This window comes from Sminthopsis crassicaudata, chromosome 5 (genome assembly GCF_048593235.1).
Source record: "Sminthopsis crassicaudata isolate SCR6 chromosome 5, ASM4859323v1, whole genome shotgun sequence".
In the NCBI taxonomy this organism is placed as follows: Eukaryota; Metazoa; Chordata; class Mammalia; order Dasyuromorphia; family Dasyuridae; genus Sminthopsis; species Sminthopsis crassicaudata.
The window spans coordinates 299,774,315-299,801,221 of NC_133621.1; the positions used below are offsets into that span (position 1 = coordinate 299,774,315).

At 49.0% G+C, this 26,907-nt stretch overlaps 1 protein-coding gene across 4 annotated transcripts in view; it reads right to left on the reverse strand.

The window, feature by feature from the left end:
* The window catches only part of CSNK1E (casein kinase 1 epsilon), a 63,035-nt gene extending 37,542 nt beyond the window's left edge, over positions 1-25,493 (reverse strand). For 2 of the 4 annotated variants that reach the window (XM_074271724.1, XM_074271722.1), the window contains exons 1-2: positions 15,938-16,129; positions 10,732-10,819 (exon numbers count right to left, since the gene is read on the reverse strand). In XM_074271724.1, the coding sequence (XP_074127825.1) occupies positions 10,732-10,807 (76 nt within the window). In that variant the 5' untranslated portion in view covers positions 10,808-10,819; positions 15,938-16,129. Of the gene's footprint in view, positions 1-10,731; positions 10,820-15,937; positions 16,158-25,294 lie in introns of those variants that run through there. The other 2 variants (XM_074271723.1, XM_074271725.1) reach the window with 2 other exon arrangements.
* Between the last annotated feature and the right edge of the window lie 1,414 nt (positions 25,494-26,907).

Genomic DNA, 26,907 nt, shown 5'->3' on the forward strand with positions numbered 1-26,907 from the left:
GCCAGTTTTTCCCTCACACTTCCTAGCTCTCCCGCAGGAAGCTGTGTCTCTCTTTGTCCTGAGCATCCCTTAGGATATTCGAGTGGTGGACACAACACTACCTTCATTAAGAAAAGCAAAATATGCTCAGAATTTGAAGGCTTCACTAGTCTGAGTGCAGAAATTCAGATGGGAAGGGCTCTGATTTGGCAGAAGAGGAAATTGAGACCTGGGACAGGAGCAATATTTGAACCCAGGTGCTCCTGACTCAGAATCCATGGCAAGAGCTCCTTTCCTCCCCCAGCCTTCTTCCAAGCCCAGAAGCAGTTGCTCTGGGTGACAAGAAGCCCTGTGGTTAGGGAGTTAGTTTAAGCCAAGAAAAGCACAGACATGGCCAAAGGCTTCGCTAACCGCCTACCCCACCTTGAACCCAAACCACACTCCAAACAAGCCAGAAGCTTCATGAGAGGAGACACCCAGGAGACCACGCCTGGCTATAATGGGCAGGGTTTTAAGGGCGGGCACTGGGCACAATCACACTGGGCCCTTTTCCTACACCAACCCTGCAAGTATCATACCTACAGAGACTAAGGCTAAGAAAGGCCTCCAGGTCCATGTTGCTACTAATCAGGGACTAGATTCAAATCCACGATTCCTGATTCTTAGAAGAATATACCGAGGAAGAGGTGTTCACTACTGTAGACAGATGGGGTCCTGAGGAAGACTAGACAAAAGGCCTTCAAACCCAGTCTCTGGACGCCACATCCCCAGAAGCCTCAGCTTTCTGAGGCCTAAAATGGGGCTAACAGCACTTGTATCTCAGAGCACAGTTCTGAGGAACCAAAGACATGAAGCAAAGAGCCTGTAAAGTGCCTTAAATGTATAAACTCCTACAGTAAAATTGAGAGAACCTTCTCCTCCTCAACCCCCTCTTCCCTCTTGTGACACTGCTCTTTCATGGTCTGGGCCTTCCTGTTCTGTGGACACACAGACATTACATCTCCTTTGGCCTTTACACAAGCTGTATGTAGCCCATGTCAGGACATACTCCCTTCTTATTTCTGCCTCCCAGAATCCCCAATTTCCTTCGTTTCAATCCAAAATCATATCCTCCAGAAAGCCCTTCCTGATCTCCCCAGCTGCCAGTGCCCCCTTCCCCCAATTATCTTGTATATATATAATGTCCCCTTAACAGAATATAAGCTCCTTGAGGACTGAAGCTACTTTCATTTTTTTCCTTTCTATTCCCACTACTATTCTATTCCCATAATAGTGGCACATAGGAGGTGTTTAATAAATGCTTCATTTTTTTCCTTTGTATTCTCTGTCATATGATAGGTATTTAATGAATGCTTCATTTTTTTCCCTTCACATGATAGGTGCTTTATTTTTGCTCTGGCACATGGTAGGTGTTTAATAAAGGATTCATTTTTTCCATTTTTTCTTTGTATTCCCTGTCATATGATAGGTATTTAATAAATGCTTAATTTTCTGCTTGGTATTCTCTGGCACATGATAAGTATTTAATAAATGCTTCATTTTCCCCTGGCACATGGTAGGTGCTTAATAAATGATTCATTTTTTCCTTTGTATTCCCTGTCATACGATAGGTATTTAATAAATGCTTTATTTTTTCCCCTGGTACATGGTAGGTATTTAATAAATGCTTCATTTTTTCCCTGGCACATGGTAGGTATTTAATAAATGCTTCATTTTCCCCTGGCACATAGTAGGTATTTAATAAATACTTCATTTCTTTCCTTTGTATGTATGCCCTGGCACATGAAAGGTATTTAATAAATGCTTCATTTTTTCCCTTTGTATTCCCTGGCGCATGTTAGGTGTTTAATAAATGCTCATTAGCTGTTGGAACAATAACGATTCTTGTCAGATAATGTAACTTAACATCTGATAGGTATCAATAACACAAAATACTGGCTTCTTAGATCCTTCTAAGATGTTGTAAGAACCAAATCCTTTCTCTATCTCAGCTCAAAGTCTAGGAAAGGGAATTTCCACTTTAAAAACTTCCTCTTGAGGATCATAGAGAGCAGCTAGGTGGGGCCATAGTGCACAGAGAACTGATTCTGGACTCAGGAAGATCTGAGCTCAAATTTAGCCTCAGATACTTACTAGTCATATGACCCTGAGCAAGTAATTTCATTCTGTTTGTCTCAGTTTCCTCATCTGTAAAATGAGCTGGAGGAGGAAATGGCAAGAAAACCCCCAAAGGGGTCATGAAGAGTGGGACGGGATTGAACAACAACAAAAAGATCACAGAACTTAAAGCTGGCCCTAATGAGTCACCTGGACCAATCTCCTCCTCCCTCAGATGAGGGAACTGAAGCCCAAGGGAAGGGAAAGGACCCACTCAGGGTCACCCAGACCACAAGCAGCCCTGGTTGAGTCCCACACACTGAACACAGGACTGAATATACACTTAGAGTTTGCTGAATCGCTGGTGCTTTACCCAGAATTCTTTCATTCTCCTTCCCCTTTCTGAGTCCCCTCAGTCTCTTGCACTGGAATATGGCCTCAATTCTCAAACTTTTCGTCTCAGGACCCTTTTAGATTCTCAAAAATTATCAAAGCTTTTGTTTAGGTGGGTTCTAGCTATTGCTCTTCATCATGTTAGAAATTAAGACATCTTAGTATTATTATTATAAAAATAGTTTGACCTTGCAGATCCCCTGTAATGGGTTTGGAGGACCCCATAAGAGTAAAAGGAAAAAGCAAGGAATGGTTAATTTTCCTAAAATCATGGATTTTGAGCTGGAAAGAACCTTCAAGCTCATCTAGCCCAATGGTTTTATTTTATAATTGGGGAAACTGAGGCTCAGAGGGAAAAATGATGTGGCAAGGTCATACGGGGAGTGAGTGATAGAAAGAGTATTTCAGGCTGGGCTCTCTGACTCCCAAGCCCGCACTCTTTCTCCCTGAGGCCTTGGACATCAGCCAGCCCAACCCTCCTGTTCTAAGGAGGGGGCAGGCCAGGCCCGCAGCCAGGGGTCCCACAGCTGGTAAGTCTCACAATTTGAACCTTTGCCTCCAAATCCAGTAAATTACAAAATACTCTGTTGCTGTCCCTGCCTCTTCTCCCTACCCACAAAAGGGGAACTGAGAACATCTGAGAACATTCTGACCCCCCTCACCCCCAAACCCAGAAAGCTGTTTCTCCTGCAGGCGGCCCTGAGCTGGGCCGGGCAGGCCCGGGCAAGGCTGCCTTCCCAGGCCTGACTCTCCCCCCTCTTCCCTCCACCCTCCCCACCAGGACTGGAGCAGATGGCACAAGTTGGAAGGGGTGAGAGAGTTAACAGGCCCGAGACAAAGGAGCACAAAGCTCTGCCTCCCTCCCTCCCACCCACCGAGGGAGGGGCCCAGCCCCAGGAACGGGCGCCCCTGACAACCCATCGGCGGCAGCCCCATAATGCCTTGCCCGACAGACAATTCCCAGCTCACAAATGCAAGAAGGCCTTTCCTCCAGCAGTCCCAGCCCGCCATAGCTGCCTTCCCCATCCCCTCCCTCTGCTCCTGGCCTAGAAATGGCCTGACCTGCCTCCTGGCACCCCCCAAGTGCCTGACCTCAGCATGGCACTCAGACCCCTCTTCCCCCCCCCATTCCAGCCAGAGTCATTTATCATCGCTCCTCCAAATGCAGTTCCTGGGGAACCTCCCCTCACCCCCAGACCCCCTAGATCCAGCCTGATGTCTCCTGCCACCTTCTCTAAGTCACAGCCTGGAAAGGGCACCCGGTCCAGAGTCCTGGCTACCATTACCATCGCTGTTGTTGCCAGTATGTTTAATAATAACTCGCACCTACAAAAGGTCTGGACGCACCATGTCCTTTGAGTACCGAGGCAACCCAAATACAGCATCCATAACTGTTGTTATTGTCCCCGTTTTCCAGACTGAGGGAACTGACTTCTATGACTTGCCTCTGGGGTCACAATTCAAATCCACAGCCCCTGAAAGCTCCAGACACTAAGTCAGCCTCGGAAGTCTCTCCCTCTCAAAGGGCCTCGGTTTTCTTCTCTGAAAAATGGGTCCTCCCAGCTCTGACATTCTATGTCCTCGCCCTTCTCCACTTTGATAGCCTAGAGCTCACTAGTCTGCTCCTTCTTAGCTGTGTGACCCCCAGGGAGGACTTTAATCTGGAAAGTGAAGGTGTGGGTGGGATCCTTCCAAACACCAATGTTTTAGGTTCCCCTTCCCACTCACCCCAGCCAGGAATGTGTTTCCACTAGGCTTTCCAGCCCTGTGCACCCCTTTCCAAAAAGTACTCATCATACTCGCGGGAACAAAAATCACTGGTGGATTAAACTCTACAGGCGAGCTCCTTGAGGGGGGAGGAGGAACCCCAAGCTTTCATCAGCTCTCTAATCTTACAGGTCACTTAAGGCAATCAATCTCCTTATTCCTCAAATGAGGAAACTGAGACCTCAGGAGAAGGAAAAGGACCACAAGCAGCTCTGACTGGGTCCCAAGCATTACATACAGGACTGAGTATACAGTAGGCACTTAATGTTTGTCAAATTGTTTATACATTATCCACCTTTCTTACATTCTCCCTCACTTTTCTGAGTTCTATATGGTATACAGAGATGGTTAAAGGAGAAGGAAAAGGACCACAAGCAACCCTGACTGAGTCCCAAGCAGTAAATGCAGGATTGAGTATACAGTAGGCACTTAATGTTTGCCAAATTGTTCATGAATTACCCAGAATTCTTTTATTTTCCCTCACCTTTCTGGGTTCTATATGGTATACAGAGGTGGTTAAAGGAGAAGGAAAAGGACCACAAGCAACCCTGACTGAGTCCCAAGCAGTAAATGCAGGATTGAATATACAGTAGGCACTTAATGTTTGCCAAATTGTTCATGAATTACCCAGAATTCTTTCATTTTCCCTCACCTTTCTAGGTTTTATATGGTATACAGAGGTAGTTAAAGGAAAAGGAAAAGGACTGCAAGCAGTCCTGACTGGGTCCCAAACATTGAATGATGGACTGAGTATACAGGAGGCATGTAGTATCTGCTGAATTCATGTATCACCCAGAATTCTTTCATTCTCCCTCACTTTTGGGGTTCTATGTGGCATACAGAGGTGGTTAATAAATGCTTACTAGATGAATGAGTACATGAACAAATGAAGTAAACAAAACCATCTACAGACTATACCTCTGGGGATCATAGAAAAATGAGGAGAGGAGAAAGGACAGGATGGGATCTGAGTTCAAATCCCAACTTTAATGCTTGCTGTTTGTGTGACCTTAAACTTGACCTTCTTGGGGCTCAGTTTCTCTCTCTCTAGAAAATAAGATAAATAATTTCTGAGATTATCCAGGTCTGGAGCAATGACCTCGCGGGTCAGAGGCTAATCCTAGTTTTTGAGTCAGCAAAGACCTATCTCCTCTAGTAGAAAACAAGGAAACTGGCCTTGACCTCCAGCCCCTGCCAACTTAGTCCAATAATCCTTGACCTCCAGCCCCTGCCAACTTAGCCCAGCAGTGCCACTAGAGCCACGCTGTGGGACTTGCACAAGTCCAGCCCCTGGTCAGTCACTCCCCACCCTTCCAATGTTGAAAAGACAGAAGGAAGGCAGATGGGACAAAACAGCTTCCTCTCCTCCCTTTGACCCTAAACCTCCCATTCATGGGACTTGTGCTAGTCTGGAAAACAACTGTTTTTTGGAGGGGCTGCTGATCCTTATCCCACCTTGACTCCACGGGGGCCAAGTTGGAGGACAAGGACCAGCTCATCATACAGGGTCCCCCTGAGGAGACCCCTTCTCTAACTCTGTTCCCTGCCCCCAAAAAAAGGGGACTTTGGCACCTGGGTCCCCATTTGGCTGGAGTAAGAGGCAACTGAACCAAGCTGGGCAAATGCACATAAATGTCCACACTGCTACCTACCAGCTGTCTTCCTTGGGGAACGGGATGGGGGGAACGCGCCCTCCGAGCCCTCCAACCTCCACAGGGCCCACATGACTCTCTGGCCAGCCCAACAGTCCTAGAAAGCGACAGAAGCAACAATGGCGGGCCCAGCTTCCCTCCCTACCTGCAGAGTCCATCTGCTGTCACCCCCACCGAGTCCCATCACCCGCTTGGAGGAATTGGCCAGAACTCTGAACAAAGGGGGAAACGGGTCATCAAGGCTATGGAGGGCCAGGAGGAACACAGGAGAGAGGAAAAGCGTTCCAGAAACCAGCCCGAAGCTGGGATTCGTTACAGGTTTGAGGGTCCTGGACAAGAGGCAGTGGGACAAGACAGAGGCCTTTGTGCAATTCACAAATGAATGGTCAATGATGTCCTGGGGGTCACAAGAACAACAAGACCCCAGGAAGGGTCGGAGAGTGGCAAGGGAGGAAAGAAAGGGGGTACCCAGAGAACCAGTGACCATCAGTTGTCCTCATTTAGGGGCAGGGAAACCCGAATCCTGAGGAATACTTCAAAACAAACCTGGGCCAATGGATACTGAGCCCAGAGGGTGGGGAAGGGGGAAATCAAGGGGACACCCAGCCTTCTGAAAGAGGCTTTAGTGGGTAGAAGCCAGCCCGATTCAAGAGTGTAACAGAGAATCCCCAAGAGCCAATGAGATCCCAGGCAGCAGTAAGAGAGACAGTGCCCAGGACCAGGTTGCCGATAGCCCTGCCCCACCGGACCCCACATGAAGGATTGGGTTCGGTTCCAGGCGCCGAAATTTAGGAAGGATATTGATAAGCTGGTGAATGTCCAGGGGAGGGTGACAGGGATCGTTTGAAGGAACTGGGAGCAATTAGCCTGGAAAAGGTAAGACTTGGAAGAAACATGATCGGTGCCTTCAATTTCCTAAAAGGTAGAAGAGGGTTTGAGTTCCAGTGGGCACAAAGAGGATCAGAGCTAGGGGGGGAAGGCAGAGAATCAGAATGGGGTGAATTCTCACATCAACTAGCATTTCTTTAGCATCTTCTCTGAGCTTCCCAATATTGTTAGTTGTTTTCAAGCAGAATGAGCTGGCTATGTAGTGGGTGCCCTGTTGCTGAAAGATATTGTCAGGGATATTATAGATAATCAGAAGAAGAATAATTGCTAGCACTTCCACAAGGCTTCAAAGTTTGTAAAATAATTTACGAATATGATCTCGTTTGAGCCTTACAACAACTTATCGTTCAGACATTTTCAGTCGTGTTTGAATTTTCCTGGCAAGATAGTGAGTGGAGTGGTTTGCCATTTCCTTCTCCAGCTCATTCTATAGATGAGGAAATGGAGGTAAATAGGGATGAGTGACTTTCCCAAAGTCATCTAGCTATTCAGTGTCTGAGAATGGATTTGAACTCAGGATTTCCTGACACTCAATGTGGGTGAGACAAGTCCTTAGGGTTCAACCCCAGGCTAGAACCACTTGGAAATAAGTCAATATGTCTGCTCCACATCAGGGAGAAAATAAATGTTCTCACACTCTCAGATATGTTGTTGTTATCGGGAATTCTCCACAAGCACCAAGAGTAGCAGTTTGCATACAGCTGGTGCTTAATGAATGTTTAATTGGAATCTCAATGTTGTCATCTGCCAAATGGGGGTGGAAAGGAGGGGTTAAGAGCTTAGGTGATATCCAGAATCCTTCCCAGAGCTTTTTTGGAACTCAAACATCCTGGAGCCGCCACATTAGTGCAACTGGAATTGAAGCTTCCCTGGGGTGGCCAAAACACTTTGGGAGAAACCGCCTCTTCCGTGAAATCTTCCTTAATTACTTTCATGTATGCAGGGCCCGTCTACAGTTTAGCATGCATGTGTTTCTCTGATCCATGGGCATGAACCGCTCTCCCAAGCCGTACTACAAAACTCTGCAAGTCAAAGACTGTCCGACATCTCTCTGTCCCTCCCACAGTGTCCAGGACGGGACCCTGGACACAGGTACAGAGGTGACACTTGGGAAAGACCCAATGGACACTAATAGAGCTCTATTCAAGGTTCTAAGTCTTCATCCTCAAACACAGTTGAAGGCGAGGGGTTTAGAAAGCTGCTCTGGCTCCCAATCCATCATCCTCTGGCCAACCGTGACTCAGTTTACCTCAACAGGCTACTATGCGGGATGAGGCACTGGAGATGCAGAGACAAAATCCAAACGGTCCCTGCCCTCAAGGAGTTTACATTCATAGATATGATCATAGATCATAGATATAGAGACTTACAACTGGAAGGGACCTTGAGGGGTTCTAGACCTATCATCTCACTTTATAGAGAAGGAACTAGGTGAACTACCCAGGGTCACACAGCTAATTAAGCTCAGCAGTAGGATCTGAATTCAGGTCTTCTTGGCTCAGAGTCCAGTCTTCAGAGGACAAAAGATTCAAAGTTATACAAATCACCAAACTCAACCCCTTCATTTTATAGGAGGGGAAACTGAGGCTTCAGTTTCAGATCTCTTACTGACTTCAGGACTTACCCAAAGCCATGCAGTTAGTAAACAATGGAGCCAAGATTCAAATTCAGGACCTTCATCTGCCTGGCACATAGTAGGTATTTAATAAATGCTTATTGACGACTTTCCACTAGACTAAAACAAGAATCTCTGAACTCTGCTAAGAGGGTCCTTGGAGGACAGAAGTGTGCTCTGTCATCCCATCTCGAGCTTGCAAAGAGGTCTTGCCATGACCTCCTTACTGCTGTGAAGCATTGAAGGATGACATCAATGCACAAGGCCTGACACTTAATAGGTGCTTAGTAAATGCTGTTTAACAAAACTCTTCCTTTCTCGGACACCCTCCAGACAGCTCACTAGTGAAGTCAGCGCCCCTTCCCCACTCCCAGACTCAGAGCCTCAGAGGCTGTGGTGGAGAGAAGAGAGACTTGGGGTCAGATAAACTTGTGTCCGAATCCCGGCTCAGACAGCTGCTAGCCAGCTAATTCTGGTCATTTCCTCCCTGAATTTAGACCGGATGGGGACCTTGAAGGTCTCTCCCAGTTCAGAATCTACTATCCTAGGAGGTAGGAAGGTCTGTGTTCAAATTCCACCTCCAGCCCAAATCCCTTCGTCCCACAGCTCCCTCCTCGGAAGGCTCCTCCCGCAGGGATGGGGCAACCTGCCCCCCAGCTCCCACCCTCAGGTCACCACCTGGAAGCTCTACCCACAGGAATGTTTTTCAGTCCAGACCTGTCCTGTTTGTGATTTCATTACTATAGGGAACTCCCAATATGGAAAACTCCCTCCACTGATGCAAACTGACAGCTCCTCTCTACTTCCCGGGCAGGCAGCCAGGAAAGTTTAAGTGAATGCCCAGCCAGTATGCGTCAGAGGCGAGATCTGAATCCAGACCTTCTTAACCCTTACATGGCCAACTGCCTCTCCATTCCTTCACCCAAATAAAATAAATAAATAACGGAGCCAACGAGTAAAAAAATAAATAGCTCAACAAACAAACGAGTAAAAATGAATGAATAAATATCACGTAAGATAAAATACACAGGAGACCAAGCTCAGAAAAAATCCAGAGGGGGAGTGGGGCTCTGGGTCAGCTCTCCTCAGCAGCCGGCTCCCTCCCCCATCCCTCTGCCCCCAAACAGGAAGCTGTCCACAAATGGAACTGCCCTGGGGGGAAGTGGGCTCCCCACCGCCGGCTGGCTCTCCCCTCGCCGTCCCGGAATGGAGATTTCTGCGGGCTGGGAGGGTCTCTGAGCCGCCCGGGTCTCTGGAGGTTCGGGGATTCGGGGGATCCTGCACACAGCGAGTTCCCTGCTCCTCACAGTAGGGGGATTGGCCGCGAGCCAGGAAGAAAGACATAATTCTCAGTGAAAAAATAAAATAAAAATAACCAGGGCAAGCTGAAACTTTCAACAGGAAGCGTTTCCGGGCAGGGAGGTCCCCGAGCTCCCGGACCAGGCGCTCTGCGCATGGGGGAGTCTGCGTCACTTTGGACACAGGACCCAGGGACGCCGCCGCCTCCGGGGGGTCGGATTGCGGGGAGGGATCCCGGCAGGGAAGGGGGCGGGGAGGCCCGGAGGAGGCCAGCAGCGGCCCCATCTCCGCTCGGTTTCAGTGAACAGTCTCTTCCAAAGGGGTGAAGGGCGGGCGGGTGATCCGAACCCGCCTGGAGCCTGTTCCCACGGCCCGGCCTGGAAACCTGGGTCACCCCAGCTGGTAATCTGAGCTAAAAATATCTCCCGCTGCTGCTGTGGCAGCAGCAACAGGGACAAACCACCTTCAGCGAGAGGGCTAGCCACGGGTCAAACGCCCGGCCGGGCGGGAGGGGGCGGGGAGGAGTCACCGGCCCCACCCCAGAGCGCATGTGCGCCCCCGGGCCGGGACCTCTCCAAAGAGCGTCTGGCTCCGGCGCCCGGATGGAGGACCAGAGAGTTAAGGTGGAAGCTCGGGATTCAAAGGTCACCGAAGTTCTACAGATGAGCACACTGAGACGCAGGGAGGACAAGGCGTCTGCCCAGTGTCGGCCGGGGTTTAGGCCGCTTAACCAGGGAGCCCTCCACTTGGCCTTCCAGGCGCTCAGATCTCCACAGGCCTATGGGTTGGCGACTGTCCTTTGTCCTCCGAGGGACCAAAAGGACATGGCTCTGTCAGGGTGGCCGGCCCGCTCGGGGTCTCTGCCACGATCCCACACAAGTAGTCCGTGCGCACTTTTGGATAGGGGTGTCACCTCCTTGCACAGACATTAAAGCCCGGGCCCAAGGGTCCAGGTCACAACCCCTGGAGGTGCCGCTCTGCCTCCGGGGACAGATCCCCCCAAAGTCCTCACCAAGAGACCCAGAAACCAGAGCCACTTACCCAAGTAGATGTCCCCAAAGGAGCCGCTGCCGATTTTTCTGCCCAACCTGTATTTGTTCCCCACACGAAGCTCCATGGTTTAGTTTCGCTGCAAGAAAGGAGAAATGGGGAAACCCAGGTCAGGTGAGGAACAGGACTGCAGAGGAAGCCAGAGCGGGGTGGCTCCTTCCCCTGGGACCCCACCCATCCCTAAAGGCCAGGAAAAAGAAGAGGGTGTCTCTCAGGAGCCCCAGTGAGCAATGGGTGTGCCTTCCTTTGTGGAAGAGAAAGGGAAAGGTTTGCTCCCTCTCCCACCTTTTCTCTCGGTGCCCGGAGACACCTGGGCATTCAGCCTGCCAGGTACCCACACCCTGGTCGTGGGAGAGAAGAAGAGACAGGGAAAGGACCATTCAGACTGGGCGCCCACTAGGAACTAGTCATTCCATGGCTCTAAGCGATTGGCCAGCCTCAGGGTGGCTGCCCAATGGCCCAACAATGAATGAGCAACTCAAGGAGGTCAAGGAGGTGACACCATTCAATTTCAACTCACTGGGTAGAGAGAAGAGGGTTTTGGGGAGAAAAGAGACAGAAGAATAGATGACCCACTCTTGGTTTTGGGGGAGTCCATTAGAGGAAGGACAATCAGTGTTCCCTGGCCCATTCCCAGCTCAGCTTGGGGACATTTAAGGGCAGCTGTGGGCCATAGGGTCACAGGCGCCTGGGCTGTCTCTATCCAGGGGAGTGTCACCCTGACGCTGGGAGAACATTCCCCCTGTTTTGCCCCCCAATCCCTTCTCTGACTTTTTTTTTCCCCCCTGAGACTGGGGTTAAGTGACTTGCCCAGGGTCACACAGCCAGGAAGTGTTAAGTGTCTGAGACCAGATTTGAACTCGGTCCTCCTGAATTCAGGGCTGGTGCTCTATCCACTGCGCCCCCTAGCTGCCCCTCCCCAATCCCTTCTCGATCCGTGTCTGGATCTTAGGTCCAGAGCTGGGAAACACCTCAGAGGACTCCTTGGCTAAGCCCTCCCATTGTACAGAGGCTTACTTGCTCATGATGGAGATTTCAGAAGACACCTTATCTACCTCCTCATTTTCCACATGAAACAAGCTCAGAAATTAAGTGACTTTCTCATAGAATCAGCGGGTAACTGAGCTATGATTGGAACCCATGTTTTTCCTAAATTCAGATCCAAAAGTGTCTTATTCACTACATCACAAGGTGCTGTCTCCCTCAGCCCTAGAGGTGGGGACAAGTTTGCTATTATTGGGGGTAGAGGAAAAACTCCTGAAAATACCTGGTCTTCAATACTCAGCCCCTTCCTGGGACTATTCCCTTTAAAAGGGGGTTGGGGAATCCCTCTCCACAACACCCTCTGATATTTCAGGAGACCAGAGACAGGGTCTCAGAGGGCCTGGAGCTTCAAAAGATCCCAGGAGTTGAAGGGACCTCTGAAATCATCTTGGCTCAAGGTCAATAAATGATAGGTCAGCATTTGAATTCATGTCCTCTCACTGTGAAATTAGTTACCCCTTTACCTACACAAGCTTTGGGGTACCTTTTAAGGTCTGGGACAGAAGGTTTTCCTGAAGGGCTCATCACATCCCATCAGAGAAAAGTAGGATGGGTAGGGTCTTTGTAGGAATCCCCGTGTTGAGCAAGATTCCCTGGAGTTCAGGAATAGGGGAGTTTGGGGGGAGATTGGATGGGGAGGGCATCCACTTTGATTCTTTTCCCTGTGAGGTGCCATGAAGCTCCCAGGGTCCCAAGACCATCACAGGAAAACATCCCTGGTCTATGAACCAAGATCTTAATCCAGTCCCACTTCCTGGGGCGCCATCTTTCCTGCCCAAGAGCTCTTTGTAGACTTGAATTGTATGGACTTAGGGACCACTCTAGAACAATCTCTCTTCCCTACATGGAAGAGCAGGGACAGAAAAGGAGTCCTAGAACGTCAGAGCTGATATTTCGAGATCTGCTCATTTTGCCAATGAGGAGCCTGGGAGTGGGAAGAGATTTGTCCAGAATCACACAGGAAAACACAGAAAGCCAGGTCAACTTCCTCTTCCTTACTCCTCTTCCCATCTCCCTGGGCGGCTCTCACTCTGAGACAGAACAAAACTCAGTCCCAAGGAGGCATGAGACAAGATGGGCACATCAGGTCTGCCCCCCTCTGCCCAATGTCCAGGCTATGGTGAAGTCACTGACCAGAGGTTATTCTAGGATAACCTCTTTCTAGGTCTGGCTTCCTCACCTGAAAACCAAGGCTACTACAATCTCCACCAGGGACATTTTAGGGAAAGAACTGGGTAAACCTTGAAAGTGCCACAAAATGATTTGGACTGCTGTTTGAATAACAGACCTGACATTCCCATAAAGTCTTTAGGTTTCCCAAGTTTCCCATCTCCTTGGAACTTCCCCACCACCCTTTGAGATGAGCACATGCCCATTTTACAGATGAGGGAACGGAGACACAGACCTCTCCAGGATTATATAGATGAAGGAGTGGAACCTGCTCCCCCCAGACTCACCCTTCCCACTGCCCCGAGCTGCCTCCCCTGACACGGCACAAACCGGCCTGACCTCACCCTGGACAAGTCAGGACTCTGAGAAATGGCGACCTACTCTCAGTCTCCCTGCAGAAAGTGGCCGGTCTCAGGGGCGTGAGCCGGGCCAAATTCTCTCAGGCCCAGTTTCTACTTGTGTAAAATGAGTGGGGCAGCCCAGAGGAGCTCTTCCAGCTCAAAATCCAGGGGCAATCCTGGCCTTTTCCTGAGTGTGCTACCCACCACACACACCCCCCTTCAGAACCATCATAGAGGCTCCGGATAAATGTTTACAAAGGACCACAGCACTGCACAAGCGTGTGCTCGCAGGAGGCGAGCCCGGCCCCTCTTTCCCCAGTGTGTACACTCCAAAGGGAGAAAAGTACGTATGCACGGTGAACCTCCACTCACTCACACACGCTCCTGACGTACGTTTTTGGCGTGTGCCAGCCGGGGACCACACATCCGGGCCTGGGCACTCATAGGCTGGTGCCAATAAATCCGCCCTCATCCTATATTACATAAATACCCACACCGGGTTAGGTAAATAGACATGGAGCTCGTCTGGCCCTCTTACATAAATACCCCCCACACTCCTCCGGAGCTGTCAGGAGGCAAGGCAGAGGGGGGAACCATGGGACCGAGGAGAAATGGATCTGAGGGAGAAGCGGAGCCCCCACCTCCTCCCTCCAGCCCTGCCCTGGGGTTCCTCTCCTCACATGCTCCACGGGGGTCTCCAGGGGCCTGAGAAGTGCCCCCATCGCCCCGGCCCTGCACTCAAAAATAAAAAAATCTGAGGAGGATGAGTGCTCCCCGGCTACATGGTGGAGACTGTGGGAGGACGGAATGTGCCTTTGGAAAGAGGAGAAGGCTTTGATAAAGAGATAACTCGAGCTTTTTACTCCAACACTCTGACTCTCTTAATATGGGGAAGGGGGACAGGAGAGAAAGAAAGAAAGAAAGAAATGGGTGTTCTCTCTCTCTCTCTCTAAAATAATCCCCCAGCACCCCCCCCAGCTTCCCCTCTGCCCCCCATGCATTTCTTTAAATTCCCACAATGTTTTAATGGGTGGGGGGAGTGGAGGGTGGGAAGAAGATACACCCTAGAGATGAGAGACAGAGAATAAACCAAAGCAGACATTTTTAAAACAACATTCACAATTGCTTTTCTTCCTTGTTTCTCCCCCCCCCCCCCCACCAATCAGTCCTCCCATTTGATCTGAATTACTTCAAAGGAGCAAGAAGCCAGGGGGAAGTGTTGGGGGAAGGGGAGAAGGGAAGGGGAGAAGGGAAGGGGAGAAGGGGGCTCCCCCCACTTGGAGGCCCTGGATATTGCAAGGGAGTCAAATTCTCTAGATATGAATATTCTCTCTCTCTAAATACATATGTACACATACATACACTCAAAAGCCTCTCTCTCTCTCTCTCTCTCTCTTTATATATATATATATATATATATATATATATATATATATATATATATATATATAATATATATATATATAAACATATATATAAATTATACATATACACACATATGTATGTATATATATATATATATATGCACATTCCCACTCTCAGAGAAAAGAGGAAATCCGAAGAAGTCATTTCACGCCCCCCCCCCCTTTCCACAAAAGGTTCCGTGGCCTGTTTTATCCAAGACTCTTCCCTCTCCCAGCTCCCCCCACCGCGCACACACACACATCCATCCCAGGGGCCACCAGACACTTTGTTTGGGAGAAGTAAAGAGAAAAGGCTCCTTCTCCCCCCCCCCAGTCCCCCACGGCGGGGGGGGAGGGGGGAGGGAAGACAGTGAGGTGAGACAGAAAGAGAAAGAGAGACACATGGAGAAAAGGAAGACAGAGGAAGAGTGCTACAGGGAAAAAGAGACCCAGAGAAAGAGAAAGGGAGAGAGCCGAAGGAGAAACAGGGGTGGGGAAGAAAGAAAGGGGAGAGAGACAGGAGAGAGAGAAAGGGAGGGATCGAGAGAACGGCAGAGAAAGAGACGGGGCTGCAGAGACAAAGCTGGAGAGCCGGAGCCAGCGCGAGGAGAGGGGTCCGAGCCAGCGAGGAGCAGCGAGATAAAGAGAATGGGGGGGGGGGGGGGAATTGTTTAGAGAAAAATACAAAGACGGGAGGGGGGGCAAGGGACTGAGAAATAAACAGTTTCCGACGCCTCCCGGGGTGCGGGCCGGCTCAGCCCGCTCGGCCGAGCCCCCGAACGCACACGTACACGCAGCCCGTTCCCCGAGCCCGGGGTCCCCGGCTCCCCTCTCCCCCCTCGGCCGCTGCTTCCGCGACCGGAGCCCTTTAAACGTGCGCTGGAAGAGGGGCAGACGAGCCTGGGAGGGACGGCTCGGGCCCTGCGGGAGGGGGTCCCCGGCGGGCCCCGGGCGCATTTCTGCCACATAGCCCCTGCCCCGGAGCGGAGCCCTTTTGTGCTCGGGGATCGGCCCCGGGCCTGTCACCCAGGGGCCAGCCGGGCTCCGGGGCTGAGTGTGTGCGCGTGAGTGTGTCAGTGAGTGTGTGTGTGCGCGCAAGCACCCGCGCCTCTCCCCCACCCCCACTCCCATCCCTCCCGCCCCCCCCCCCCCGTCTCCCAGCAAAAACAAAGGGCCAGAGGAGCGCCCTTTCCCCCCAGCTCTGCCCCCCGAAACGGGCCCCAGCCCCCCGATATTTACCCCGCCGGGAAGGGGCCGGTGCCCAGCTCCTGCTCCGGGCGCTGCCAGGGACCCAGGCGTCCGAGGGCTGGAGGATGCAGGAGGATTGGGCCGGGGAAGGAGGGGAGGTGAAGCTACACCCAGCTCGCAGCCCGGAGCTGCTAGCCCGCCTGCCCGCCCGCCCGCCCGCCCGCCTGCTAGCCTGCCCGCCCGCCCGCTGCCCGCCCGCTGCCCGCCCGCCTGCCTCTCTCCCAGCTGCTGCCCCCTCCCTCCTCCTCCTCCTCCTTGTCTCCCCTCCCCCTCCTCCCCCCGCCCCTCCGGCCTCCGCGTGGGGCTGCGCCGCTCCCCCTCCCTCGCTCGCTCATTGACTTTCCATTGAGCCCGCTGGCCAAACCCACTGATGTCATCCTGCACAGCTCGCCCCCTCCCTCGCCCGTTTAAAGGGACACTGCCCGGCTTCGGGCTCGGCCAGGATGGCCGGCCGGCCTCGACCTCACCCGAGACCCCCTGGGGACCCCAGCCCCGGCCTCGGCCTGCCCCGGGCGCCGCCCTCCCCGAGGGCCCGGAGCTGGTCAGCTCCCGCAGCGCGGCGCCGAGTCCCGGCTCTCGGCAGTCTCCGGGTCCCCCGGGTTCGCTTTCTCCCTGGCCTGGGGCTGCGCGCGTCTCTCAGGCCAGAGATCTCTCCCCGCACCTCCCCGAGACTGGGGGGGAGTGGGGGAGCATCCATCTCCGGTGGTGGGGGGCGCAAAAGAGTGGGGACTCTCTGCCTGGCCGCCCGGCACACCAAAGTTGCTCATTAAACACTTGTTGATTGATTCCCATCTCCACGCGCCCGGTGTACATAGTAGGCGCTTAATAAACACTCCCACTGGCCACTCGGAGCCCAACACTGAGCCCGGTTAATCGGGAAGGGATTCGCGATCTGTGTTTATTCCTAAACACTCAAAGAGAAAGTGAAACATCCCCCCCCTCCCCCCTCTGGTCCTTCCACAAAGGTGGGGAAGGGAATAAACGCGGAAATCTGAAACCTGCTCCCGACTGGATTATTCATCAAGGAATTAGCCCACAAACCCGAGGGAAGCTTGGCCCACTGGAGGGAGAGGAGCCAAGTGGTGTCATGAAGGAATGCTGAATTTCGGGTTATGCGACCCGGGGCCTGCCATGAACCACCTGTGTGACCTTAGAAAAGTCACTTCCCCTTTCGAGGTAGAAGGAGCTCGGTTTCCTCTTCGATAACAACAATAACAATTATAATAATAGCATCATTAAAGCAGGTGCTTTTATCATTCCTAATTTTCAGATGAGAAAACGAAGACCGAGACGTTCCCAGGTTTACACAACCTGTAAACGTCTGGGTCAGCATTTGAACTCAGCTCTTCCAGACTCCAAATCAGACTTTTGTACAGCCCCGCCTCCCCCCAACCGCCTCAACTATAGACTCCTATGATCCATCCATCAACAAATATGTATTAAGGACTTACTACGGAGTCCGGACTGTCAGTGAGCACTCATTAAGCGCCTAATGTGTACTACTCAAAGGATAGAATCTGGGGTTCCATTCCCAAGGCGGACTTTCAATACAGCTCCACTTTTGCTTATTTTCGATCTCTCCCTCTCTACTGGCTCCTTTCCTACTGCCCACCAACAAGCCCCTCTCCTGATCCTTCCATCCCTGCTTAGCTATGGATCTCTTCTGGATCTCAAAAGTAAAAGGATTTAAAATTTAATTATTTAATTAAATATGGGAAATATTTTCAATTTAAAATATTCTAAAATTATTTCAAGTGTAAAAGATTTAAAATTATTTTAAATAGGAAATATTTTCAATTATTAGTTTAATAACTATATGTAGTAGAAATTCAATGTCTTATATATATATATATTCAGATTCTTTTTTCCCTTTATATATGGAAATGTTTTATCCTTCAAAAAGGATGATTACAATAGATCCCTTTGCTCTCCCCCAATCTCTTCTGAACCCCTTACTAAGTATACAAACTCATGGTTCCACCTAAACTCTCCCAAATCACCAATGGCCAAATCCAGTTTCTCCATTCTCATTCTCACCTCCTTCATGCTTCCTTCTCTCTAGGTTTTGGGACACCTGGTTCTTCTCTTTCCTTCTCTGTGTTCTTTGCTGGATCCACCTCTAGATCACACCCTAGGGGTTCTGTCCTGGGCCTTCTGCCTTCCTCCCTCAATACTATTTCACTGGGTGATCTCATCAGCTCCAATGGGTTTAATTATCATCTCTCTGCTGATGTTTATCAGATCTACCTAACCTCTCTGCTGACCTTCAATCTCACGTCTTCAACTATCTTTCAGACATTTCAACCTGGACATCCAGTAGACATCTTAAACTTAAAATATTTAACACCCAACTGATTAACTCTTCCTCCTTCAACCCTCTCCTTCTCCTTCCCTATGACTGTCAAAGATAACACCATCCTCCTGGTTCCTCAGGTTCCCAACTTCGTACCCAATCTGGATAATTCTCTCTCTTCCCCCAAATCCAATATGGTGTCACAGCCCACAAAATAATTTGTAGCAGTCGGGGAGACTCAGGGAAAGTCTTAGATGGAAGATGGTGCTTGAACTGAGTTCTGATAAAGGTCCTCTCTAGACCTCAAATTGGGAGATCTGGATTCAAGTCCTACTCCTCAAATTGGGAGATCTGGATTCAAGTCCTACTTTTTAGTTGTGACACTTGGGTTAATGAAGTGCATAGCACTTAACAAAGTGGCTTATCCATTCCTGGTCACTCTTATTGGTTCTCAGCTTCTTCTTATAGAAAATAGGATTGATAATCCCAATATTAGTCCCTTGTGAATTTAAAATTATTTCAAATGTAAATATTCTCAAATTATTTTAAATGTAAAAGATTTTAAAATTATGTTAGATGTAGTAGATTCTGAAATTATTTAAATGTAAAAATGTTTAAATTATTTTAAATATAAGATTTTATAATTATTTTAAATGTAAAAGTTTCTCAAAAGATTTTAAATGTAAAAGATTTTAAAATTATTTTTAATTTAAAATATTTTTAAAACTTTAAATTATTAGTTTAACAACTGTATTAGCAGAAATTCAGTGTCTTGTAAATATTCAGACTCTTTTCTCCCTTTATATATGGAAATGTTTTGTCTGTAGGTGACATAATAAAAAAAATGTTTTTACCAAAAAAGCTATAAAAGAACTTAGCTCCCTAGAAGTCCTATGAAACTCCTCAGACGGAAGTCAGGGGTCTTGAAAGTGACCCATCTGAAATGGACGGCTCATCCAGAGAGTGGCAAAGGCTGCATGTGAATCCTGGGCCATCTGAGCCATCTGAGAAGCCATCATCTGAAGGGATGGGGCAGGATAGAAAGGCTCCCACAGGGGGGAGCTTTTTTCTGGGATGAATGGATTTTCAGTAAGATGGGCAATATCTCTAAGACACAGTTATCCTAAACTTCTTAAAGTATGCTTTGGGGATTCAAAATCACTAGCTGTGTGATCCTGAGTAAGTCACAACCTCTCCACGTCTGTTTCCTCATCTGCAAAATGGGTACAATAATAATAGCACCTACCTCCAAGGGCTATTATGGGGATCAAATGAGATCATACTTGTAAAGCACTACATACATGCTGCCTATAATTATTATTTTCAAATTATTGTTGCTCATTACTCCCCTTCTCTCACTCAACATTCCCTTAGTTGTTGAAGCTCTCTTCCTCTTTGCTGTACCACCTTCAGGGTCTAGAAGGCATGCCTTTTGTCCTTAGCCTACAAGGCTCGGCTCAGATATGGATCTATATATGGGTGTAGCTATAAGTAGCCACATATTTGCATGTGAATTGTGTGTGTGTGTGTGTGTGTGTGTGTGTGTGTGTAGTGTTTGTATATATGTATGCAATTGTTTAAGCACACACACACACACACACACACACACACACACACATATATAGTCTTTGGCCTGGATTTTCTATTAAAAGGAGGAAGAAGAAGAAGAAGAAGAAGAAGAAGAAGAAGAAGAAGAAGAAGAAGAAGAAGAAGAAGAAGAAGAAGAAGAAGAAGAAGAAGAAGAAGAAGAAGAAGAAGAAGAAGAAGAAGAAGAAGAAGAAGAAGAAGAAGAAGAAGAAGAAGAAGAGGAGGAGGAGGAGGAGGAGGAGGAGGAGGAGGAGGAGGAGGAGGAGGAGGAGGAGGAGGAGGAGGAGGAGGAGGAGGAGGAGGAGGAGGAGGAGGAGGAGGAGGAGGAGGAGGAGGAGGAGGAGGAGGAGGAGGAGGAGAGGAGGAGGAGGAGGAGGAGGAGGAGGAGGAGGAGGAGGAGAGAGGAGGAGGAGGAGGAGGAGAAGGAGGAGGAGGAGGAGGAGGAGGAGGAGGAGGAGGAGGAGGAGGAGGAGGAGGAGGAGGAGGAGGAGGAGGAGGAGGAAGGAAGGGAGGAAGGAAGGAAGGAAGGAAAAAAGAGAGATTGAGAGGGAGGGAGGAAGGAAGGAAAGAAAGAAAGAAAGAAAGAAAGAAAGAAAGAAAGAAAGAAAGAAAGAAAGAAAGAAAGAAAGAAAGAAAGAAAGAAAGAAAGAAAGAAAGAAAGAAAGAAAGAAAGAAAGAAAGAAAGAAAGAAAGAAAGAAAGAAAGAAAGAAAGAAAGAAAGAAAGAAAGAAAGAAAGAAAGAAAGAAAGAAAGAAAGAAAGAAAGAAAAGAAAGATAAAAAGAAAGAAAGAAAGATAAAAAGAAAGAAAGATAAAAAGAAAGAAAGAAAGAAAGAAAAGAAAGAAAGAAAGATAAAAAGAAAGAAAGAAAGATAAAAAGAAAGAAAGAAAGAAAGAAAGAAAAGAAAGAAAGAAAGATAAAAAGAAAGAAAGAAAGATAAAAAGAAAGAAAGAAAGAAAGAAAGAAAGAAAGAAAGAAAAGAAAGAAAGAAAGAAAGATAAAAAGAAAGATAAAAAGAAAGAAAGAAAGATAAAAAGAAAGAAAGAAAGAAAGAAAGAAAGAAAGAAAGAAAGAAAGAAAGAAAGAAAGAAAGAAAGAAAGAAAGAAAGAAAGAAAGAAAGAAAGAAAGAAAGAAAAGAAAGAAAGAAAGATAAAAAGAAAGAAAGAAAAAAGGAAGGAAAGGAAGAAGATAATAAAGAAGAAAGGAAAAGGAGAAAGAGAAAGAGAAGAAGGAGGAGGATCAAGAGGAGAGAACTAAAGCACACACACATATATATACAAACACATCTGTATATATACATATCTAGACACATGTATACATTCACATAAATCTCTACTGTAGGGCCACAGGCTCAGCCAAAAGTGATCTGAGGCTGTCTAATGCATTTCCTCATTCTACAGATGAAGTGACTTGACCCACATCCCCCGTGTCCCAAAGTACAGCTCATAAAATAAGGCCTGACAGAGACCTCCAAGATCATGGAGCCCACCCAGCCCCTCCTTGGGCCTCTCCCTGCGCTTGCCCAAACTAAGCATCAGAGGCAGGATTTGAACCCAAGCCTCCAGCCTCCAGGTCCAGGGTTCTCTGCACTACACCACAAGGCCTCTCAGCAGCTTCCAACCCGTGCACCTCGTCTCCCCCCACAGTGCCTCCAAGAGTGCCAGGCACCCGATGGGCTCTCGGTCTTTGTGCCAGCTAGGCTTTGGTACACAGAGATGGGGGTAGGAAGGCTGACCTCCCAGCAGGACAGCTTCTCCTGCAGCAGAGGAGGCTGGCCTCCCAGGAGGCTGCCCACACTCTCTGTCCCAGACCCCCTGAGAGCCTAAGGGCCCAGAACAAAAGCCAAAGGAGAGAATTAATTAAACCTGGCGGTGGTTGCAGCCCAGGACCCCCTCTGGTCTTATTAAAGCTTGGTGTTCTGACAAGTTGCGGCTCAGAAAGAAGCAGGAACCAGGATGTTAATGACCAAGCGGCCAGAGTCCAGCCTCTTAAGAAAGCTGTTTCTATTCAGGGCCTCTGTGTTGGCAAGCCGCATGACCCTAGATCAATCACTTCCCTCTGAGCGGACTTCCTCCATCTACAGAATGAGAATGCCAATAACACCTTCCTCCTGAGCTGGGAAGGAAGAGTTAATTAAGGCTTGCTGCGTGCTTGGAGATCTCTGGATGAAAGGCTCCAGGAGGGTTATTAAGATGATGGCTTTTGCACAATCACGGGCAAAGCTCCAAATTAAAGCAGACATACTCACGGAGCAGATGACAGCATGAGCCAAGGTCCCAGCCATCTAGGAATCCAGACTCAGGAAAGGAGTCCGAGCGGGCCCTCCCTTCATAAACACAGGGCGCTTACATCAGGACATCATTCAGGGCCTTCTGACTGGTGCACTCGCCCCTACAGGCCGGGGCCCTGCCCCATCCCCAGAATGCTCCTCCCTGGGCTCACCTGGCAAGAGCCTTCGAAGCCCCTGCCCCAGGAAGCCTTCTGAGAAATACTTGTGCCCTCCTCCCGCTTTCCTAGAGGCCTGTGTCGGAATCCCTCGTCACAGCCTGCCTCCATGTACCCACCACGAGGGCCAAGGCAGGCCCCTGCATGGAGGAAGCACTTGATAAATATTTACTGTTTGGTATTGTTTTTTCCCAACCTCTTCTTTGGGGGGGGGGGCGGCATTTGAGGTTAAGGGACTGGCTCAGAGTCACACAGCTAGATTGAGACTGGATTTGAACTCGACTCCAGAGCCAGCGTTCTACCCACTGCACCATCTAACTGCCCCCTTTCATGGACTCCTCCAGAGTTCTTGACCTTTTCAATGTCCTGAACTCCTGAACTCCTCAGAATCATGTTTTTAAATGCATATAATACACGGGATTATACACAGTTATATACAGGATTACACATAATAATACACAGGATTATAAAAGACTCATTATAATGAAAGATGCTGATGAAAATATTTCTAAAAAGAAAAGCAAGTCCATGGCCCTCCACTTAAAAACCCTTGTTTTTAGTTTACTCTTTTTTTCTGTTGTTTTTTCCCTCTCGTGGTTTTTCCTTCTGTTCCGATTTTTCTCTCCTAACATGGTTCATAAAGTTTATATGCTCATATAACCAAAAAATAATAATAATAAAACAATCCTTGATTCTAGAACTGATCTTAGAGATCATTTATTCCATCTCTCTCAATTTACAAATGGGGAAACTGAGCACCAGTGATTTCGGATGGTGCGATCAGAGATATAATGCTAGATTGATTCACAAGCAAGCCTCTACATCACTTTGTGCCTCGGTTTCCCCACATGGAAAAAGAAAGGTTTGGGCTGAATGGCTCCTCCTGGCAGCAGTCTGGTGAAATCTACAAACTCCTCAGAATCATGTTTTAAAATGCATATAATAAAATATACAGGATTACTACAAAAAAACACTTATTATAATGAAAGACAGTGATGAAAATATTTCTAAAAGGGAAACCGAGTTCATGGACCTCCGCTTAAAAAGCCTTGATTCTAGAACTGACCCTAGATGTCATTGATTCCATTTCCCTAAATTTACAGATGGGGAAACTGAGGCCCGGTGAGTGAAATGATTTATACAGCGTCACACAAACTAAGCCTCAGCAGGGCACTTTAGATCCAGATCCTTGGGTGTTCCAGATAAGGAAACTGAGGTACCCCGAAGGGCATGCCTTGAGTTAACAAGAAGAGCCAGAAATTCCTGCCGCCTACTCTGGGAGCCTTGGCGGGCCCCACTGCAGGAATCTTTCTGTTCTCCCCCTCTCCGCCGTGGGGAGGGAAGCCGACAAATCCCAAATCCTGAGATCCAGAAAATACCAAGCTCTCAACAAAACATTCTTCTGGGTGTGGGAGGAGGGAATCCGGGGGAAGTTTGGGGAGCCGCAGAGGGACCTCGGCAGAGCTGAGCTGGGGGTGGGAAGGCCTTGCTGGTTTTCCTCCCTCCACACAGCTTCCCCCCTCACCCTCTGCTCCCCTCAGACAGCCCAGATTCCCTGCCATCCCTCCTATTGGTACAGACAGATTTCAGTGTATTCGAAAGGGAAAACTCCCTCACATTTAGAGCTTTCCATAAGCTGTGAGAGAGAGGGAAGGAGCTCCCCATCACTGGAGGGATGCAAACAGATTCTATATTTCAGGGATGCTGCAGACTAGGCCAGGGGGAGAGGGGGAAGGTCATAGACCTTTGGAAGAAAGATACAGCTGCCTTTCTTCTCAGTCCACATTGGCTGAGCTCAACTAACAACGAGAGACTCTTTGTCTGAGGTTCCTTCCAGTCTCAAGGGTCCTGCAGGTCGTCTTTCCCTACCTCCATCCCCCTCCTCTGCTCTCTGAGGTCCCCAGGGTCCTTTAAGACTTGACTCAAAGAATGCAGCCCCCCAGGAAGCCCTCCCGGCTTCGGCAGAACCCCGGATCACCCCCCTGCTAGCTAATCTCCCCTCCCATCTGGGGGCCTGTGTTGCTGGGGGTTTTAATGAGATTCTCCAAGCTCTCTGGAGACCCACAAGCACTCTGGGCTGGGCCATCTGTCTCCTTCCTAGAGGGGGGAACATCAGAGAGGACGGAGAACTCCTGGGAAAGGAAGGCTCTGTCCCTGACCTGGCTCAACTGCCCCTGACTCATGACTTCAGTCCTCTGGACTCAGTCTTATCTGTGGAGTACAGAGGTTGGATGACGTGACCTCTCGGTCATTTCAAATTCTAAGGATACTGCAGATCTTTACAAACACCAGCTGGCCCCTCTGGGTTCTGATGTTCTAGGTTCTGTGGTTCCTCCCAATCCTGACATTCCGTGTTCCAATCTCCCTTCCCAGACCCAACATTCCCTGTTCTAAGCCCCCTTTCGGTTCTAAGCTCTAAGAGGAAATTTAAGCGTAAACTTCCTTGTTCTAAGCTCCCTCCCAGCTCTGAGAGTCCCTATTCTACAGGTCTTCCCAGACCCCATTTCCTATTCAAAGGACTCACCCCGCTGTGACGTTCCTTGTTCTAAGGTCCAACAATCTGGGTTCTGAGTGTCCTCCCACCCTGACATTCTAAGCTCCCTCCCAGCTCCTGTTTCAAGGTCCCTCCCAGCTCTGACATTTCCTGTCCTAAAACCCTTCCATCTCGGATATTCCCTGGTCTAAGACCATGGCCCAATTGTCAGGCCAGGCTCTAGAAAGAACAGTCTTTAAGGACTCAACCTTACCCTAGAACCCTCTGCCTATGTCTCCCCGCCCAGTTCTCAGTGCTGTTCTCCGTGTCATTCGGTAAATGGGTGAGTGTAAGGATGGATGACAATGACTCCGTGACTCGCCGTGGGTGTGAGGGACACAAGGGCAGGGCTGTTGGGTGGCTGCCCTCCCCCAGCTGGGGTCTCCTCTCCCCCTCGAGCCGAGGGTCCTCCTTGGCAGGGCTGAGCCACCCGCCTGCTCCTCCCTCCTCCCATCTCCCTCACCTTGGCAGACCTGCTTCCCCACATACCTGGCTCTCTGCTCTCTCAGAAGGCTCGGGCCGGCTCGACCAGCTGCCTCCTCCGGGGCCAGACTAGAGAGCCTGGCTTAGGGCTCATTCTCCCCCTTGGCGGATCTTCCTTCTCCCGACACCTTCTCCTGGCCGACCTGAGCTCCTCCTGCGGGCTGGCCCTCCACCTAGCTGGGTGTCTGTCCTGCCTCTCCCTCTCAGTGGACGCTGTCCGGAGTTCTAGCCCAGGCCCCCTCCCTCTGAGCTTTTATAGGCTTCCCTGGGATGATCTCACTTTCCTGGTCATTTTCTGGGGTGGCTCCTGCGTGCTCCCGGGTCTGGCGGCCGTCCCCCTCTGCTCCATCTGCCCTCGGAAACTTCTCCCACGTGGCCCTGGCTGGCTGGCTCTGGGCCCTTCGGCCCCCACCAGCTCCACGTGGCCCAGGCCACTCCTGGTCCCCATCCAAGAGGTCGCCCTCTTGGTCCTCAGAGAGCCAACCCCCTCTCCCTGTCTCTCAGCCTCCAAATTATATATGTCACCGTCTTTTAGCAGACTCAGCTCCCAAGAAAGCTCTTTTCTCTCCTTGGTGAATGCTAATAAAAACCCAGAAATAAACAACTTCCCAAACAGAGCACACTTTCTGGAGAGGTGATGAGTAACCCGTCGCCGGAGGTATTTCAGCAGAAACTAAAAGATGGACTATTTGTCAGAGATGCCATAAAAGAGATTTCTGTTCAGTTCTCTTTTAGAGTAAGTGCCCTTAGGTCCCTTCAAACACGGAGATTCTAGGGTTCTGAGCCCCAGAATAATTCTTATTCTGTCTGCCCCCACTCTCTCCAGGTGTTCCCAGGTTCTTGTGCCAGATTTCTGGCCTTGTCCACCCCAGACCTGGCTCAGCTTGTAAATCTCAGCCCTTCCCCTCTGTCTGGTCACAGCCAGGTTACTCCCTAGCTCAAAACCCATCCGTGGCTCCCCATCACCTACTAGCTCAGAACAAAATGATCCATTACGGCTCATTTCACATCATTTCCTGAGTTCACAAACTCCAAAATGGAGTAGTAATGACTCTCTTAATTTGGGCTGCCAGTTTCCCTCCTTCCCCAGATCATTCACAATAAAAAATGAGGTGATAAACTCCCTTCTTCACCTCCACCTTTAGACTCCTTCTCACCCCTTTACCCTCTGCTCCTATGCCCCCGTCAGGATGGTGTTCACCTCCCCTGGCCCTCCAAGTGAGAGCGTTCTCTCAGCCTTCCATTTTGTCCTACTACAGGGCACCTGTATTTAAATCTATCTAGATTTACACCTACATTTATACATGTAAACATGTACTATATAAATGTAATTATAACATATAACTACAAATTATATTTTATCTAGAATAAACTTTATTATAGATGAAATAGATCCTTTACATATTCATATATTATATTTGCATATAAATATAATATTCATAAGAATATTTTATATAAACACATGATATTTATAGCATATATATGATATAATATGCTATATGAATTATAAATATTATATTTTTACTGTAGATATATCATATAAATAAAATTATACATATGAGAGGGAGAGAGAGAGAGAGATACTTAGATGGCTCAGTAGGTAGAACGCCAGCCCTGGA